This window comes from Nyctereutes procyonoides, unplaced genomic scaffold (assembly GCF_905146905.1).
Source record: "Nyctereutes procyonoides isolate TBG_1078 unplaced genomic scaffold, NYPRO_anot_genome, whole genome shotgun sequence".
NCBI lineage: Eukaryota > Metazoa > Chordata > Mammalia > Carnivora > Canidae > Nyctereutes > Nyctereutes procyonoides.
Genome location: NW_026575139.1, coordinates 31,111,998 through 31,131,857, shown reverse-complemented (window position 1 = coordinate 31,131,857; position 19,860 = coordinate 31,111,998). Strand labels below are relative to the sequence as shown.

At 51.3% G+C, this 19,860-nt stretch overlaps 1 protein-coding gene across 10 annotated transcripts in view; it reads right to left on the bottom strand.

Annotated features, from left to right (window-relative positions):
- Positions 1 to 746: 746 nt before the first annotated feature.
- TMEM229B (transmembrane protein 229B) overlaps positions 747 to 19,860 on the bottom strand; it is a 40,669-nt gene continuing 21,555 nt past the window's right edge. For 4 of the 10 annotated variants that reach the window (XM_055303814.1, XM_055303815.1, XM_055303812.1 and 1 more), the window contains 5 exons: positions 15,256 to 15,437; positions 10,745 to 10,831; positions 10,383 to 10,470; positions 8,339 to 8,405; positions 747 to 4,433 (listed from right to left, as the gene is read on the bottom strand). In XM_055303814.1, coding sequence (XP_055159789.1) covers positions 3,906 to 4,433; positions 8,339 to 8,356 — 546 coding nt within the window. In that variant the 5' untranslated portion in view covers positions 8,357 to 8,405; positions 10,383 to 10,470; positions 10,745 to 10,831; positions 15,256 to 15,437 and the 3' untranslated portion in view covers positions 747 to 3,905. Of the gene's footprint in view, positions 4,434 to 8,338; positions 8,406 to 10,382; positions 10,471 to 10,744; positions 10,853 to 15,255; positions 15,438 to 19,860 lie in introns of all 10 variants that reach the window. The other 6 variants (XM_055303816.1, XM_055303817.1, XM_055303820.1 and 3 more) reach the window with 6 other exon arrangements.

Here is a 19,860-nt window from a genome sequence, read left to right as displayed (position 1 = left end):
ATGACTCAGAGAGCCACTTGCCTGTTCTATCCAGAAAATCAGTGGCTGTGGTGGGGTGGCAGGGGTTACGGGGGCGCTGCGGGGAGATAAGCCATTTGGGTTTAGTTGAACTGACTGAACAATTTCTGAACCCAACGTTCTATCTGGAAGTAGGAAAGTAGGCAGGAGCATGGTGGGAGGAAAGGAGGACGAGGGACACTAGACAGAGCAGAAGTACCCAGAGTAGGAAGGGATTGCTCCCTCTAAATGCACCTCTCAGGGAATGAAGAGTTGCCAGGGAGGAATGCAGAGCTCTGTTACTTCAAAGCATCACTTCCGATGTAATGAAAAGTAGGGGGCTAAGGTGGCTCAGCTCTTTGGAGTACCCTCAGCCTCCTTCCTTGGCCCCTCTTGGCTTGTGAGATACCCCAGGTCATGGCTGGAATGTTTCAAGAGGAGCTCATCTCCAGAGCCGATGCAGCCAACCTGGATAACTGCGTAGGCCTCTCTGGGCAGCCTAGGACCAAAGTAAGATTATGGGCCAGGTTTATGCTACTGGTGAGGAGTAGGGGGGGTTAGGTGGAGAATTCTGGTTACCAGGAGGGTCAGAGCAGAGAAAGGGAAAAAGACAGGAAGTGCCACTTGCCCTCCCCAGCAGCCCTCTTGGTTTAGGACAGCAGCATGACTCGGTGTAAGGGGCTTGGCCTCCAGCAGCCCCTAGAAAAGGGACTCCAAAATAGAAAAAAATAGAGATGGATCAGAGCCAGTCCTGGAACACAAACACCAGTATATTTGATGTGCACGAAGGCGAAAAGGAAGAGACAAAGAGACCAATGGAGACAGAGCAGGCAATGGGTGCACAAACCAGTCCTGTGTCCTGAAGAGCTGCTGAAGTTGGGAGACAGCCCCCCACCACCACCACTTTAAAGTGGGAGAGCCGGGACTTGCAGCAGCTCTGGGTCTGTGGTAGCCTCAAGGTGGAAGGTACTCTCCCCGCCTTAGCCATAGCTGGTGGGCCAGACCTCTCTGCTTTCTGCATGCCCCCCGCCCCTGATGATGTCTACACAGCCCAGAGCTTCATATATGCAGGTTCTCAGGAACTGACCCACTCGGCACTACCTCCCCAAGGAGACCCATGCAGAGAGTGAGGGACTAAGACAAGGGGATTTCATGGGCACTCTCTATGTATTATTGCTGTAGATAAGCAAAGGCCATTGTGACTTACTGGCAACAGAGGGGACAGGGCACAAGGTACAGGATGCCTAGCAGACATCAGAAGCATTTCAACCATGCAGGGCAGCACGTGGCAATCTGTCACTCAGAAATGCTGCCATGTCCAGTGGAGAGAGACCCAGGACACTGGAGGTTCACAAACAGTAAGCAGACTCTTCCCGCCAGCACCCCCACGGCTTGGCAGAGCTGGGGTGCCTGAGCACTAGGGGATGACGGCCCTGAAGATACCCCGAAAAGCTAGAGTTGAAGTCTGGGCTACCTCTGGTGGATTATGAGCTTGCAGACCCTGAGCTCAAGACCTGGATGGTTGCCTCCCTCTGCTAGGGACTCTGTGCCCTATGAGGGACAGCAAGAGCCATGGGGTACCTGGATGAAGCAGATAGACAATGCTCTGCACCTATCAGGCAGTCAGGTTTACTTTGGAACCTCCTGTACTTGAGAGTTTGTAGGGCCCAGAGAAAAGATGGTGCCAGGTAATGCCCACGGGGCAACATCTGGAGTAGCCAGACCTGATGGGCCATATGAGGGCTTGCTCTGTCTGAGATCACGGAGGCCCTGTGCTGGCAGACATCAAACAAGCTGACCACAGATTCGGTCATGGTAGAGGAGGGCAAAGGTGGGTAGTGTGGTCTGGGGGCCCCCATGAGGGGCCTGGAAGGGTGTTGGGGGTCCAGATGACTGAGATACCACAGAGTTAGGGGACAGATCCAAGGAAATAATTTCCTAGAGGGGACAGGGAATCCAGACAAGATTTTTCCCTCTGGAATCCCTTCTACTTGTAGATGGAAACCTGAATCCCTGGATGCCCCAAAGCCCTGGAATTGGGGCCACAGTAAATTCGAAGGTAGGTCTGGGCCCTGCAGAATGTAGTTCATGCCTGGATTTAAAGAGCCTGGCCAGGAAACAGAGGCTGGGAAATGCCCTTCACCCTGTCCCAGACAGGCCAGCTGCACAACACAACCATGTCAAAGGCAGAGTCTCCCAGCCTCTCTCCCAATCCCAGGATACCACTCCTGCCCATCCCCAGCCCACCAGCCCTGGCTCACACCCTGGCTGGTGCTATGTACACAGTCTAGGCGAAGCAGGAGAGCAAGGAAGAGGAGATTCTCTCCACAGGTGGTATTATCATTTTTTAATGATCTATAAAAAGGGAAAGGCTAATTCTAAGAGTCCTAGTGTGGTCAAGAAGAGACCATGTACCATGGCATACATTGCATTCTGATGGACCTCTCCCTCAGGGAGTGGGGACAAAGCCAGAAGTGGGCTGGAGTGAGGATTTCACCTGTCCACTGCCAGCAATGGACTTGTCCCAGAGGACAGGTGGGGGCAACCAAGGTTACAATGCCCATGAGCATGGCAGGGTCAATACTGTTTAAGGAGTAAGCTCAAAGGGTCAGCCTTGCTGGGAGGGGTGGGACAGGGGTCGCCCTGAAGAGGTTTTGCTGCAGGGCTGGAGCTACGGACCAACTAGCTGACTCCTTCCCACTAATGATGCTCCAAAGACCTTCCCAAAGCTCAAAGGCTGTCTTCTTTTCTCCTTCCCTTATTCTCCATGGGTCTCCAACACTGGATACCCGCTTCTTCTTCCTCTAGAAAGCTCTGTTGACTCCAACTGGCTTGAAAAGAAACCATATGCTTTCTCCCCTCCCACCCCCCAGCTCCCCTAAACTGATTTGTCTCTAGGTCCCACTGTGGGTCTGGGGAGGCCCATCTTGGCCTGTGTGTTGGGAAGGGTATTCTTCAGTTTTAGCTGGGCCACTGCGAGAAGGGGGTGCAGGGAGCAGGGGGCGCTGCCACAGCCCACCAGACAGGTGGGGAGGTGTAAAAGCGAACTTCCCAGTCATCGGAGGGAAGACGGCAAGAGGGTGGGCAGGGTCCCTCTCAGGGATCTATCTCTGGCAGCTGCTGTGTTGGCCAGGGAGCTGGGGAACAGGGCCGGCATGGTGACTGACACGGAAAAAGGGCTGCTAGTGGTAAAGGCCTTGAGAATAAGAGAGGAAAGGGGGAAACGCCACCGAACACACAGGGATTGAGACCTCCAAAAGCCCAAGGTTGGTGGGAATCCAGCACCAGGGGGGGGCCCCCAGAAGGCCAAGGGAGCAGCGGAGCCCTGGGGGAGGGGAGGGGAGCCAAGGGAAGGCCTCCAGCCCTTGCACACCAGCACTGCCGCCAAGCAGCCTCCTTCCTGGCTGCCCAGTCTCTCCTTAGGCTGCAGCTCAGCAGGTCCCCGGGGGAGGTATTGGTTGCAAGCAAGCACCTGAATATTGCCTAATGGAACCAGCCCAAGCCCAAGGAAACCAGGTGAGAGGGAGGAGGCCACGCAGCAGCCCAAAGCCTCGGGCCTTGCCTCCCACCTTCTGCCCAGTTCTCTGAGCCTCTTAGCCAGGACAGGGCCTGCTGCTTCCAAAGTCACCCGGGGGGGGGGGGGGGTGGCGGGGGGCGTCCAGGCTGCTCAGCCACAGGCCGAGGCCGCCAGCCTCTGAGCTGGGCGGGGCTTCCCGGAGTCGCTCGGCTACCTCCGCCCGCCCCGCCGCTGGCCCCGCCCCCGCCCCGCCCCCCAGCGGAGGGCGCCGCGGGGAGGGGGCCGGTCCCCGGGCCAGGGCTTGTGCTGCTCGGAAGATGTAACCCCGCCAGCTGGGAACCTCCGTCCACCCGGTCCGTGAGCGCCCCCCGCCCCCCAACACCAGCCCCGTTCAGTCTGTCTTGACGTGGCCGTTGGCCAGGGCCAGGGCGCCCCCGGGCTCCCCGGGCTCGGCGTCCTTGTCAAAGCGGAGGCGGAGGGTGTTGCGGATGATGAACTGCTCCACGATGAGGGCCCCGCAGAACCAGGGCACGGCGTACTCCAGGGTGATGAGGCCCATGAAGTCAAAGTCGAACTGGGAATAGTCCCAGGGGCAGGCGTTGAACTGGCGCAGGATGAAGCCGGTGGTGAACTCCCACAGGTAGGTCCAGAGCGTGTAGATGAGGCAGCGCAGCAGCAGCGGGCAGCGGCCGCGCAGGCGCAGGTACATGCGCTCCACGATGAGAATGGACGTGCCGTAGATGAAGAGCGCCCACACGCTCGTGACCCCCGGGAACTTCCAGTTAAAGTTCACCACGAACTCCCAGGCCGCCGTGAACATCACCTCACAGAAGTAGCCGTGGATGGCATACAGGTACCAGCGGGACAGCGCCGTCAGAGGCTCGGCCGAGGATGCCATGCTGCCGAGTGGGGCTGGCTGCTGGGACACAGAGGTGACAGGTGAGAGGGGCAGGGAGGGAAGGAGGAAACCCCTCCTCCCGCCCTCCCATGCCCAGCCCAAGTCTTGGCATGACCAGGCTGGAAGGGATTCCAGACCTGCCTCTACTTTCTCTTTGGTTACCAGATTCTTGGCCCTATTTCATGTCCCTTACTTTGTTCCCCATTCCTTACCTTGGCCAGGTGGGCACGAGAAAGGAAGGGAAGACACTTAAAAGTCCCACTGGTTTCCTCTGACCAACTCTATTCAAATGATACTCGGAAGGAGGTGTCTGCTACACTCCCTAGGCTTTTTTTTTTTTTTCTTGGATTATCTGTGGTCAATGGAAGAGCTGGCTGTCCAGGCCCACCAGTTACCTCCATTGCTAGCTGATTTCTCATCAGGCCCATCCACTGAGATCACCATTTCTTCCTCCTCCACTTCTTCTCAAACAACTCCACATCACTCATATTTCTGAGATCTTTTTTTTTTTTTTAAGATTCTACTTATTTATTCATAAGAGACACACAGAGAGAGGCAGAGACATAGGCAGAAGGAGAAGCAGGGGGGCAGCCCAGGTGTCTCAGCGGTTTAGCACTGCCTTCAGCCCAGGGCCTGATCCTGGAGACCTGGGATCAAGTCCCACATCAGGCTCCCTGCATGGAGCCTACTTCTCCCTCTGCCTGTGTCTCTGCCTCTCTCTCTCTTTTTGTGTGTGTCTCTCATGAATTAATTAATAAAATTTTTTTTTAAAAAAAAAGGAGAAGCAGGCTCCCTGTGGGAAGCGCAATGAGGCACTCGATCCTGGGACTCCAGGATCATGCCCTGAGCCAAAGGCTCAACCACTGAACCACCCAGGCATCCCTTTCTGAGATCTTTCTAAGCAACCTATCACATGTCTTTTGTGTGTGTGTGTGTGTTAACATGTACACAACACTTACCATGTCAGCCATTTTTTAAGTAGATAGTTCAGTGGCATTAAGTACATTCACACTATTGTGCAACTGTCACCACCATCCATCTCTAAAACTTCCTCATCCCAAACTGAAATTCCATACCCATTAAACCCTAACTCCCCAACCCCTCCCCAGCCCATGGCAACCACCATTCTACTTTCTAGCTCTGTGAATTTGATTACTCTAGTTACTTCTTTTAAGTGGGATCATACACCATTTGTCTGTTTGTGACTGGCTTATTTCACTTAGCATAGTGTCTGCAAGGCTCATCCATGCTGTAGCATGTGTCAGAATATCCTTCACTTTTAAAGGCTGAATAATATTCATTCCTTTGTGATCTATCTATCTAGATACATCACATTGTACTATCCATCTGTCCATGCATTAATGGTTTGCTTCCACCTTTTGGCTATTGTGAACACTGCTGCTATGAACATGGGTATACAAATACCTGTTCTAGTCTCTGCTTTCCAGTCTTTTGGATTTATATCCAGGAGTAGAATTGCTGGATCTATGTTTATTTTCTAAGGAACGGCTTGCTGTTTTCCACAGCAGCCGTACCATTTTACATTCCCACCAGCAATGCACAAGGCTTCCAATTTCTCCACATCCTTGCCAGCGCTTGTTATTTTCTATATTTTTGATGATGACCATCCTGATGGGTGTAAAGCAGCAGCTCCTTGTGGTCACATTTGTCTTTAACTGCTCCATTAAGTGGGTTTTGGTGTTTAGTTTCCATGTTGAGAGGAAACCAATGGGCTGACAGGAGAGAGTCCTCCTCTCTACTTCTTATTCTCTTCCCCTCCTCTCTTTTAATAAGCCCCATCGGGCTTTAAGGCCCCATCCTGTTTCCCTGAAGGCTGGCCTGGCCCACAGACCTCTCTGCTTTCCCTTGCCCTCCATCAGTGACTGTCTGGGTGACTCACTTGGCTACCCATGCTACCCTGCTTCCTGTTAGAAGGCATTTGCTGTCTTGATCCAACTCGCTAGCCTGCATACTCCCCGAGGGCAGTGGCTCTTGTGCACAGGCCTTGGCACAGGCCTCTCGGGGGCAGGCACTGTCTAAATAATGCAGGCTTATGTGGGGGCAGGGAGGGGGCGATGGGGGTAGAATTCAGGGCTGCATCAGGAATAGGAAGGCAGAGCATGAAAACGGGAATCCCAGCTCTGCCAGCTGCCAGTGGACCCCAGGCTTGACACCTCTGCCAAGGTGGGAGAGGGGACAGAGGTTAACAAGACGCATCTGCAATCTGCCTGGTTGTCTGGGAATCCCAGCCTCATTTTTCAGCTAAAGCAGACCTAGTCACAGTAATACCTAGCCCACCCCAGCTCTGCCCTGGGCATTGCTTTGTGTTCTTCCAAGCACTTTCATTCACATTTTTGTTGTTGTTTCTTACAAAATTAAGATCATGAGAAGGGCAAGTAGTTTAACTCCCATTTTTTTAAGAGAGACAGTTGGGGCTCAGAGAGGTTGTTTGTCCCATATCCCAGGGCCAGTGAATGGAAAGGCTGAGATGAGAATCCACATCTCCTGATTTCTACTTTAGTACTCATCCCACTACACACTACTGATTATCTCCTAAACATGTGTGCCTAGTGTCACTCCCCTCCCCCAGAACATTTAGTGGCCCCCCCCCCCCATTTCCCAACTGGGACCTAAGACTCTCTAGGATCTCACTCCAGCTTCCTTTTTCAGCCTTATTCTCACAGGTTGGCTCTCCTGGGCTTCCCTCCTGCCTCTGCAAATCCTATCTGAGTGTTTCCTTTTTTTTTTTTTTTTTTTTTTTAATTTTTATTTTATTTTATTTTTATTTTATTTTTTATTTATTTATTTTTATTTATGATAGTCACACACAGAGAGAGAGGCAGAGACACAGGCAGAGGGAGAAACAGACTCCATGCACCGGGAGCCCGACGTGGGATTCGATCCCGGGTCTCCAGGATCACGCCCTGGGCCAAAGGCAGCCGCTGCGCCACCCAGGGATCCCCTATCTGAGTGTTTCCTATGCCTTTCTCCTCTCACCATCCACAAGTACAAACCCAACTTCCAGGTGACCTTCAGAATAAAATTGTCTTCATCCCCACTGCTGCAGGCCTCTCTTCCTCCCCTGAATAGCCACAGCACTTACTCTGTCTCTCTCCGGTCCAGATGATTTCCTTATTTTTTTATTATGTTGGTAACTTCCAGTCCCCATCCAGACATCTTTCCCATGTTCTACACCTATGTATCCCACTCCTTCCTGAACACCTCCCCCTAAGCATCCTATAGACATTTCCAACTCCTTTCCTAAATCAAACTCATCTTTCCCCCAAAACTTGTCTTCCTCCTGCGACCCCACTCTGTACTTAGCTAGCAGCCAGAGGCCCTGAGGTCATTCCAGCTTTCTCTGCTACATCCTTACCCGAACATGAGCTCCCTGAGAATAAGGACTTTGTCTGTCTGGTTCAGCACCACATCCCCAGTGCCTAGAACAGTGCCTGGCACACAGCATTCAACTAAAAAAGACATTTCTCAATCAGTTCGTAATTGCTACATAGCAAAGCATTTCAAAACTCAACTCTTAAATCAACTCTCATTTATTATTACAGCTTGCACATCTCTGGGTTGGTGGATCTTGGCTGGCCTCAATCATGAGACTGCTGGTCATCTGGGGCCTGTGTCCTATCCTTACCTGGGGTGGCTCCAATTCACTTGTCTCTCATCCCTGGCATGCTTTCTTACGGCAAGCACAGAGGCACAGGGACAAGCAAGCCCTACTGCACCACACTTTTCATAACTCTGGTTAAGTTATGCCCACATCTTATTTGTCAAAGCAAGTCATATGGCAAAGCTGCCAAGTCAGCCATTACCTCCTATCCTTACTACCACTTAAATATCTTTGAAATCATCTTTTCTTCTTGATCCCCTTTCTCACTGCTGCTGCTCTGCTTCAAGCTGTCACCATCACTCACCTGGATGCCCCCAATCATCTGCCAGCTGGTCTCCCATCTTGCCTTTTCCTTTCCAATTCAGCTATCACTAAGAAAGAATAAATGGAAATAGCTGTCTTTCTAAAACACAAATCTGATGCTACTCCCCAAGTAAGGCCCATTAGTGTATCTTTATCCACCTACACAGTGAGGCTTGAGCCCCCAGGGATGGCTGGCAAAGCCCTTTGTGAGACACTTCTGCCTCAGATCTTACTGCTTTTGCTACCTGAGGTGCCCTTCTGAGCTGCTACTGCCACCACCACCCCCCAACCCTTGGCCCATGACCCATAATCTTCCTTCAAGGCTCAGCTCCTCCTCCACTGCCTCATTCGTCTACCTCTGGACCCAGTTCACTTCTGTGACAACAGTTAGCACTGCACTTTGCACTAAATGGCTGCTTGATGGATATCTAATATAATGTTAAGAGGGAAAAAAAGCAGCATTCAAAACTGAATAACTAACATGATTTTGATTTTCTAAAAGCATACATTCAGGTAAATGTACAAAAAAACTAATCATAATCATCTCTGAATGGTGACATCACAAGTGATTTTTATTTCCTTCTTTAAGCTTCTCTCTGTGTAATCTAAAATGTCTAACAAATAGGTATACATTTTTATAAAAATAAAATTTTATCTTAGAAACATTTGTTTTATGACCACGTATTCATTATCTTTGTGCCTTGTATATAGAAGATGTTCAACAAACTCGCCAAGCAAATGAACCTCAGGAAACCTGATGTCCTATAAAGTTCACGTGGGTTCCTCCCTCCTGAGCCATCACCAACAATAAACCATGATTCATGGTTTAAATAGCATGAAGTGGTTAAGCCCGGGGGCCCCAGATCCTAACTTCCTGGTCTCCCCCTTGCCCTTTCCTTTCCAATTTCCTGGTACCCTTCACCTGTGGGATGTAGGGCATGTTCCCTGACATTTCTGTGCCTCGGTTTTCTTATAGGGAAAGAGAGAATAATAGGAGTAACTACTTTTGGGGGTATTGTAAGGATGAATGAGCTAATAGATAGACACTACTAAGATTACAGCAAATGCTCAGGAAAAGGTGGCTGTCACTTCTGCCACAGAGCTAGGCTTCCTGGTCGGCTTCTCCAGCTCTGAGTGCCACTTCCTACCTGAGGCAGGGTCATTCTGCCCCTGCTTTTAGTAGCTGTTGGGCAACCTTCCTTGCCAAGCAGGTCAGGTCTTCACCTCCACCCAGAGCACAACCCAGCAGCCAAGCAACCTTGTGAAACCAATAATCGCCCACACAGCCCATGGGAGAACAAAGACTGAGCTGAGGAGAGGCAAGGTGAGCTTCCAGCTTTTGTGCAGCTCAGGAGTTTTAATGGGGGGAGGGGGGGGTCTCAGAACTAACTCTCTGAGGTCCAGGCTTGACAAGAAGGGTGAAATGAAAGGGCTAGTGTTCCTTGCACACCTTCTCACACCATCATTTTATCCTGCAACTCCAATAGGTTGTTAGCCTTCCAGAGTGGGAGAGAACAGACCCAGGCTCCAGGGAAACTCACTGAGAATGAAGAAGAACCATAACTGGAGGTAGGTGGGGCTGTGGTGGCCTGGAGACCACTCTACCTGCCGCCCAGCTCTGACTCCTCTGGCCCACAGCAGCCAGGGGAAAGGGCTCCCTGTTCATCAGATGCAGCAGCCTAACAAAACTAGTGGATTTCTCAGGTCTGCCCCCACCTTAATGCTGACTTTAAAACCCTGCTCTCCTTGCCTCATGAACTCATCTTTAGACATGGTCAAGGATGTCCCAGCCAGTAACAACTCAGGGGCTCCGGTCACGCCTCCCCCTCCCCCATCCCCCAGAGCAGATGATTTGGAAGAGCTGGACTTCCAAACCCTTCGAGCAGAAGTAAGATGGAAGGAGCAGCTGTTAAAGGGTGAAGGAGGGCAAGCCGTTGAACAGAAGAGAAGATGGGGGCAAAAGAACAGGGTGAGCCCAAGGAGAGATTCCATTTCTGGAATCTTCCATACTTCGAAGAACAGGAGTAGGCAGAGGGGAAGCATACCTAGGCAAGGTCAGGCCACGTCCGAGGGATTGTGCCAGAAGAACACTCCTACTCCACACGAGACAAACAGGGAAGCTGGAAGTCCTGACTGGGGCCAGGAGATGGGGGTGAAGACAGAGAAAAGGGATATGAGACAGTGTCATCAGCTGGGGTGGCCACTCACACTGTGGTGGCACAGGCACTAACATTCGGGGCAGTGTTGGTTTGACTGGGTTTTCAAAACTCCACTCCCTGAACCCATTGTTAATACTTGCAAGAGTGCTTAAACGTTGAGTTAGGACAAGCTCCCCCACCCTCTGCTGGCCCAACAGACCCCCATCCTCCCCCCACCTAAACCCCTTTGCCCCAGACTCTCCCAGTACCTCCTGGCTCAGCACTGGGACCAAAGCCCTGCGAAGGCCTGCATCAGGAAGAACCAGCAGCTCACTGGACGTTGGCCTCTCTTTCTCCTGGTGACAGACACAACCATCCTGAGGACCGTGGCACAGAGACAGGACAGCCGGGGAAACAAAACTCAAAGTGAAGTAAAGGGGAGAGCACGGGCAAGGATAGAAACAGGAGAAAAGAATTTGGAGAGCTGAGGATGGTTTTGCAAGCAGGATACTGGGGAACAGCACCCAAGTATAAGAGTCTACTTGTTGATAAAAGGGCCTGTGAACCAGTAAAGGGCCGGAACTCAAGGTAACTTGACAGAGCAGGGCACTGCCCCTTTAAGGGGACAGCTTATAGGTGCTTTGCAGGGGAGGAGTTCAGTCTTACTCCCTAAGAGTATCTCCCCAGCTCCTGGAACCTGCTGAGCTATTCCTGAGAAAGAGAGGAGAGCAAGTTGAGAGGGACAAAGAGAATGCCATAAAAGTCCAAGATAGGCTGGAGGCAAAACCAAAGGAGATGACTGCCTTTGGTTTTACCCCAAACTCCCATCTTATTCCAGGGAGCTAAGGTGCCACAACACAATGACTCTGGGAATTTCTGTCCAGAGGAGGATCTTGCTAGAAAATTGGGATTCCTCTTCCATGCAGACTAGGCAGGACTTCCTCTTTCATCTCATTTACTTCTTCATTTCCAGGTGCCACCTGGGGAGCTACATAGCTCCCCTGGGGGGCCCCTGAGAACAAGGCAGTGGGGGACGCTGAGTTCAGTTCCCTGGCAGGCTCTGTGCTCAGAGTGAGTGGAATCAAAGAGGAGTGGGCAGCTGCCCTAACATCTGGGTGAAAGATGCAAGGTCTGAAACCATCCTGAGCATCCTCTGTGGTTGTCAAGTTGAGGGTGGGGTGGCGTGGGAAGAACACATGGGCTTGCTCCAGGACCAAAAGGGAAGCAAGTGGAGCTAAATACCTGTGGTCACTGGCTAACCCAGATGCCATAGAGTTCCACCCTTCCTTGCTATGGGCATCCCCCAGGAAATTCCCCTGGGATGGTCCTCCCTCCACCTCCCATGTCACAGGACTAATCAGGCACTCTTCTCTACACTTACCATGTATTAACTCACATAATACTCAAGCCTATTTTATAGATAGGGCAATTGAGAAAGAGAAAGCTAAATAATTACAGCTATAAAAGGCAGAACTCAGATTCAAAGCCAGCAAGTCTGGCTCCAGATCCTTCTCAGCACACTGCATTGCCCTTGAAGCTGACTACAGGCTCCTCGGTGGGCGACACCATTTTCTGAGTTTCTACTTCTGAAAGGCTAGAATGGTATATGGAGAGGCAATAAGAAGCAAGAAGGATGTGGGCATCTAGATAGATCATTAGTGAAGCTCAGAACTGGTGTCAGAGCAATTGAAGGCTTCCAGCACATTCTGAGAGGCCAAGTTCTGGTCTAAGGCCAAGTTCTGGTAAGATCCAACTGACGATCCTCCAGAGTCATAGCTGACTCTCAGAGGACCATAGTGGCAGCCACCTCTGAGGGCCTCAAGGCACGTGCCATTCAAAGACCTTTTACGAGGACACACATTACCCAGAGTTTTCCTGACTGCCAGCCCACGCCCGTGTGGCTGGACATCTCAGATGGCCCAACCCAGCCATGCAAATACCAGCCAAGAGCAGTGACCAGCATCACACTGCCCAGAAAAACCCAGTGCCTGGAACAGCAGCAGACCACTCCACACAAGGCAGCAGCCTGGGGAGGATTTTAGAAGGCCTCAGATGCTAAGCAAATCCTAGCTGGCAGGCATGATGGGGCAATCGGACTTGGAGAACAGAGTCAGCTTGGCACAGAGGTTCACAAGGGCTCAGGCAGGGATGGGCACCCCGTGGTGGATGGGGGCCTCAGGCTGGGCATCCTGTGTGTTGTCCACAAGGCTCTTCCCAGACCTCACGCAGCTGCCTCTCTATTGTTATTCAGATTTCAGCTCAACTGTCACCCCTGAAACCTTCTCTAGTCTCCAATCCAAAATAGCCTCCCCAGCACTGACATCATCCTGTTTCAGTTCTCATACCGCTTTCACTTTCTGCTATTTTGCTACTCCTTTGTTGTCTACCTCCCCCAGTTAGAACAACGCTCCACTAGGCTCTGTTTCGTTCAGTACTGGATGCCCAGTGCCTACAACAGTGCCTGGCAATAAAACTTAACTAATACCTGTGTCATGAATGAATGAACAAATGAATGCATGGATGGGCCCACACAGGGCAGGTATAAACACTGATGAGGGCAGGGATAAACAACTAGCTGCCTCAGCCTTCCTCTCTTCTCTTTCTTGGGAAATACAGTCTTTTTAAGATTTCAGTTCTAATATTTTTAAACATCCTTATTATTTTTCCCCAATTATAAAAGTCACATGTGTTCACACCTAAAATTTAAATATCACAGAAAGGAATGGCCTAGAGATTAAAAGTCCCACATCACCCTACATCTTAGAGAAAGTCACTATTAATGGTATGTTGTGTATTCATTCAGATTACATTCAGTTTTACAGGAAGCAAATCCATGTATCATAGAAAAGGAATTCATAATCCCACCAGGCTAGCCACCACTATCATTTTTCCCTGGCAATCTCTCTTATGTGTTTATTTTACAAGTTACCTTAATGTACTTATTGTGTAACCTGACATTTTCACTTAGTATATCATAATAATTTTTCCAAGTTGCTATATTGCCTATATTCTCACTATTACAATGGTGCTGTGATACTCCACCAGGTGGAAAACTATAATTTCCTTAACCAGGTATTCAGTAGAGAGAGGGCAATTGTTTCCCATTCCCAATATTACCATGACACCACAAGAAGTATCTTTTTTATGCCTGTAACAAAAGTATTCAGTCCTTTTCTTCTCTGGGACTATTTCTTTCTTTTTTTTTTTAATTTTTATTTATTTATGATAGTCACACAGAGAGAGAGAGAGGCAGAGACATAGGCAGAGGGAGAAGCAGGCTCAATGCACCAGGAGCCTGACATGGGATTCGATCCCGGGTCTCCAGGATCGCGCCCTGGGCCAAAGGCAGGCACCAAACCGCTGCGCCACCCAGGGATCTCTGGGACTATTTCTTAAAGAAAGATTTCTTAATGAGTATCTCTAGAAGTGGGATCACTGGGCCAAAGGGTACAGCAGTCTTAAGACCGATATTGTTGGCTGCCCTGGGGAATTCTGCATTATATGGAGAGTAGTCTCTGGTCTGAGTCACCGTGTTGCTGCCCTGGCCTCTGTGGTCATCTCTGTTCCTCCCCCTGACTCCCGCAGTTCAGGTACACACCACCCTGGCTACAAACCAACTCAAACACATGCTTCCTGCAAGGCCCTCCAACCACAAACTGATTTTGCAAGCCTAGGCTGAGAGAAGAAATAGATGCCAGCCCTGAGTTTTTAACTGTCAACTGACTGGGGCCCCTGGGGAGCTCAGTTGGGTGAATGTCTCTGCCTTCGGCTCAGGTCCTGGGATGAAGCCCCACATTGAGCTCTCTGCTCAGCGGGGAGCCTGCTTCTCCCTCTGCTTGTGTGCTTTCTCTCTCTCTCTGTTAAGTAAATAAATAAAATCTTAAACAAAACAAAACAAAAATCTGTCAAATGGCAAGATCTACCTAAAGCTGAGAAATCCCTAGTTCCCCTTTTCTTTCCCTGCAAGCTCCTGCATGGAATCTAAGGCTCTGGGCTCCCATGGACCAGCCCAGCAGCTCCCAAACAGCCTGTTCTGTCCGGACTGCAAGAGCACCAGCTCTCCCTCCCTGCCTTGTGTTTCAGGGGAGTTCTCTCCCTGACCCACAGTGGGACTGTCTGCATGAGACCGACAACAGTCTTTAGACTAGACAGGCCTCTGGAGCTTGGGAAAGCGGCCAATCATCATTTTTTAAAGCACCATCAAGGAAAAGCCAGAGGTCAAGACCAGAAAGAAAGGTCAGGGGGTTCTCGCTCTACACACAGCTTGTCTGGACTTAGGAGGAGACCCTCAACAGGCCAAAAGCAGCAGAAGACTTTGTCCTCTTTCTTGGTGGCCACTTTCATGGAGGTTAAAGCACCACAAATCCTGTGCCTCCCAGTGCCCTGGATGCTCTACCCAAGGCCAATGTGAGCCACTCAATGGCTCTAGAATCCCAGATGAGGTAGTTCTCACTACACAAGGGTAAAGCCTGAGGCCCAAAGCATCCATGAGCCTACAGATAAGAAAGAGAATTTAGGAAGACATCTTCTCCCATGTGCTGGGTGTCTGACATCACTCACGTCAGCCAATCTGGGTCTGGCCCATATTTTAGAGGCCATGTGGCTATAAGATGGCTCCAGCATGTGGCATGACCTGAAACTGCTGGGCACTCTGTTCCTATCCAGAACTATAGCCCTGTGACAGGCCCTCGGACAGAACACAGGCTCAGAACTGGAAACCCCAGGGATCACCGGCCTTCCCTGTCTCACCAGCATAGACAAAGGCCTATAACATACTCACTTGTCAGACCTTTAAGTGCACGGCTCAGAACAGACATCAGGATCACTGTCCAGGAGTGTCCCGGGTTAACCTTTGTCCTGGTGCCTGGCTGGGCCTTGGTGCCATTCTCAGCAGTGTAGGCAAGCATCAGCCCCAGGGCTCAGCTGATCCTTGGCTGGTAGGCTGGAGGCTTCCATGTGTCCCTGGGAATAAAAGAGCAGGTGTTCATTACTTTATACTGCCCCAGCTCTGAGCCACCAGGCCAGTGGGAGAGGCAGCATCAAGGCAAACACTACAATTGCCTAGGCTCCGGGCTCAGCACCAGGCAGTCATCCCACCCCGCCCACTGGGCTCCTCTCTTGGAACCTACTACCTCCTTTATGCTGTCCTGTTTGCTCAGGTCTGGTTAATCCAGCGATGACAGCCTGGGATGGGTCCCAGGAGATTCACACATGGGGCTAGGACTTAGGGCTTCTTGCCCTGTGAGTAAATGTGTACACATTTGTAAATCTGAGAGGGGGTATAATTTTAGACTCCAGTGCCTTTCTCATTTAGCTTCAAATTACACTTGCACCTTCGCCCTGCAGTGCCTACATCTGTTCTCAAGGGCGGTCAAGAACCTCACAGAATGCAGACAGCACAGGACATTTGTTGTAGCATTTGGGGAGTCAAGCACAACCATACGCAGGAAAATGAGCACCCCAACAAAATGTATGCAAGACCCCCTCCCCACAATCCCACCACCCTTATATCCCACTTTATTTTACCACTATTCTTGTTAAGGCCCTTCCTATGAGCATCAATAACCGGCTACAAGCTGATACAAACCTGATGTTAGGGTGCCCCTGGCCACATACACATTTTTAATATATCCCTAAGAGTCGACCATTTGATAAAGATCCTGATTTTAATGTGAAGATCCTGCAGCTTCTCTGAAAACCCCTTGGATGCAGCCCCATCTGCATGAGCCTGAGGACAGAGCTCAGGTCCAGCGCGCCCCTACAGCAGGATGAGGTGGAAGCTGGCACCATCCCCCCGCCCCCTGCTATGTGGATGGCCAAGCAGGGTCATCCGTGGAGGTGCCACCTGAGCTGGTGCCCACAGCCGGCTTCCCCCTCCCCCTACCTCCCAGGCTCTCTGAGCTGGAGTGACTCTGCCTCTGCCCTTTGGAGGCAGCAGGGGAGTCGGAGAAGTGAAAGGGTAGGAGTTGGAACCAAAATTCACTGTATCCTTATATGCTTGTGGCCTGGGAGGGTGTGCACCCACACCCGCCACCCCCGCTCCAGGGGCCTCCGCACTGAGACAAGGACGAGAGCAGAGTGCAGCAGGCTGCCCTGCTCGGCTCAGCCCTCTCAGGCTCCTCCGCACACAGGAGCCTCCACCTGCCCCACCTGTCCATCCTCCCCCTTCTCCCAGCCTGCCTGGCATATACCCATTACCTGGAGGAAAGGGCTTTGATGGGGCATGTCCGACAACCCCTCTACCCCCAGCACCACCATGACCTGTGCCTGGGGAGTTCAATCCCACCCACGGCACTTCCCCTTCCCTGAGCCCTAAGCAGGCTGCATCAGCAAACATAAGACAAAAGAGAAAGAGAAACCAACGTCCACATCCTCATAGCACAGCCTGCTGGTTGCTGCAGTCAGCCCAGGAGGCTGCTGCTGGCTGAAGTGCCCCCCTGGCAGATGAAGCCGCTGCGGTCAGAACAGGCTCCCTTCCGAGATGGGCCTGGCACAGGACGCGTCCTGCTTCCTGGTCTGCAGGCTCTTTCCGCCAGGGAGCTGGTGGGGGCTGGATGAGGAGGCGATAGTCTAGCAGGAGTCCCACCTGTCTCTATGTGCACGAGCTGTCCCCAACCCCCTCTGACACTCCCTGGTCCCCTAGAGGAAGTCCCTGGTGTAAATGGCATGAGGCTACTTTGTGGAGTGCAGGGCCTGAGCTCTAAGTTTCTGGAGAACATGAATGTGTGAAGAGCCCTTATAGCAACTAACGTGGGCAGAACTTAAGACTTTTTTGAGTATATCCTCTCTCACGATTCTCTCAAGACTCCTGCAGGGAGGGCAGGAATCATCACCGCCCACCCCACCCCCCAGCCCCATTTTAGAGATGAAAACTCTGAATCTTGGGACATTAAGAGATTAGGCCAAATCTACATATTTGACTCAAAACCTGATCCTTGGGCTCCAGAGTCCGCCCTTTCTCCATACAGCGTGCCTTCGAGCTGCTTCCCATGCCTCTGCATGCACTTTTCATTCACTATAATCTACTTAGTCCTGTTCTGTAAGCTGCTTATTTGTAAACATACAGCCCTGAGTCTGTCCATCCAGCTTCATCAACATGCCCAGGTGCTCCTGTGAGACCCAGCTCCCTCCTCATTCCTTTGTGATGCCATCCTCCTAAGGCCTCACTGCATCACTAATGTGGCCACAGGACTTTGAATATCCTTATCCTGAAACATAATGTCCCATCTCAAAGTTATTATTGTCAAAAAAAAAGTTATTATTCTCTGTTTCCCCCTTCACATGGTGAATTCCTCAGGACCAAGGAATTTCTTTTGGATGGATGGACAAGCAAGCTCCAGAAGGGCCCAGCTTAATTCTTGGGTGATTGCACTATCCAGTGTTATTAACTAAACAGCGACATCTCGTATTCTTCTCTTAATTTCGAGGCCACCGTCATGAAAGGCCAGTCTCCCACAAAGCACCATAAATGTTGGTTTACAGTGGCAGGGCTGTCTCTGCAAATGAGGGAAGAAAGGAGGATGCTCACTCTCTTTCTCCCACCTCCAAGAGCCATCTCCTAGACCAAGAGGTGAGAACAGACGAGTGGGTGCCTTGGGTCTGGGCAATACAGAAGACATGTCACACGAAGAAGGCTGGGGGCAGGAACCAAGCGTCCCACGCATCCTGGGAGAAAGTGCAGGCTCCTACGTGGGCAAGGGGCCAAGTTCAGGCTCAGGTCAGAGAATAACAATGCCTATTCTGTTATTTTTACAATGTGCTGGCACTCTCCAAAGGCACATCCAGTTTTCATGTGCATAGCATTCATTTCCAAAGAGGTTTAACCAGCAGCTCCTGCATCATTCTCTCCCCTCCCCTATAACTATTTAGGGTAAGCTGGGCTTGCGGGATTCAATCTCTACTTCTCTGGCCAGGACCTAACAACCAAACCTACCCCCTCTCCACCCTGTCCGTCCTGTCTGTCTGGTCTCCGTCTCTGTCTCCATGGCTCAGAATCTATGAGATTGGAGGCAGGAAAAGGCAGGAAAACACCATCCCTTCTTCCCTCTCCCTCTCTCCTCTTCCCCAAACCTTCCCCACCCCAGGTGCCCACAGAGTAAAGAGAAAATGCCCCAAAAACCCACTGGGGGAGCTCAAAGGGCCCTGGTTCTTCCCACATGCCCCCGAACCATGAACCACGGCTTTCACTTGTCCTGTAGTAAGACCAGTCCTGAAATGCAAGTGGGTTCAGCAACTTCCCATGCTAAAGTACACATGCAACAGGAATTCCAAATGCCCCAGGGGAAAGGCTGTGTCTGCTCAGCTCCCTTGGGAAGCAAGGAGACCCAGGGCCTCGGGCCTGACTGGCAGAGGTAAGGTTGCTGGAGACAGGAGACAGAGTGTCCACACACTCCATTTGACCCTGTCCTTCCACACCCTGTCCCCTCATTTGGGGATCTGGGTTCCTTGGAATCTGGGTTTCTCTGCCAGCCAGACATCTCAGCACTCTGTTTTCTGTCTCACCTGCAGACCACTCTCTGTCCTGTCACCCTCCTCTCCTTCCTTCCTTCTCCCCATCCAGCCCCTCTTACTTTATGTGCTTTCCTCAATGTCCCCTTCTGAACAAACCCAGACCACCCATCCCCTACACCTTGGAGGGTGGTCTCTGACCCCAGCCCCTTCCCTTACCCCCCCATCCCACCCCCTGGCACAGGGTAGCTGCTGCTTGCTGCCTGAAAGGCTGGACAGCTGCTGGGCTCTCTAATTAGCTGCCTGGCTGCCGTCCCAGAGCAAGGCATGTGTTACAGTAAAGAGCCGCCTCACCTCCCCTTCATCAATAATCCCTTATGCAGATCCCATCAGGCAGCAGCTGAGGGGCCCTGGAATCCTGGTCACATGAGACCAGCAAGGCTCCTCCTGTCAGCTAGAAAGGGACAGACAGCAGCCTTGCAGCCTCACGGACTAAGTGACCAGAAATTTATTTATCCAGGCTCTCCCTATTACTGCCCATGTCCTTAGGGTGTCTCACAGGTTCCCTCACCACCCCATACCTTTGGAGCCCTGGGAACCCCTGCCTCTTTGTAGCCTCACCAGTGGAAGCAGAAAGAAGTCCACTGGGACTTTTGGAGGATAAGCCTGGGCCCCCCAAATGACAACCAGTGCCCTGCTTTTCACAGCTTTCTACAGCCAAGCCACCCCAGAGATTTCTAAACAACCAGAGACCTAGTCCAAGAAGTCCTGTTGAGGCTGATTTGTTTATTCAAGGTGTTGCATTCCAGTGGTCAACAAATATTTGTGGAGCACCTGCTGAAGGCCACACGCTGAACTGAGTGTGAACCAGACAGTGTTCCTGCCCCCTTGGAGCCTGCAGCTCTGTGGGGAGACAGAAAATAAAGAAGCTAGTTGA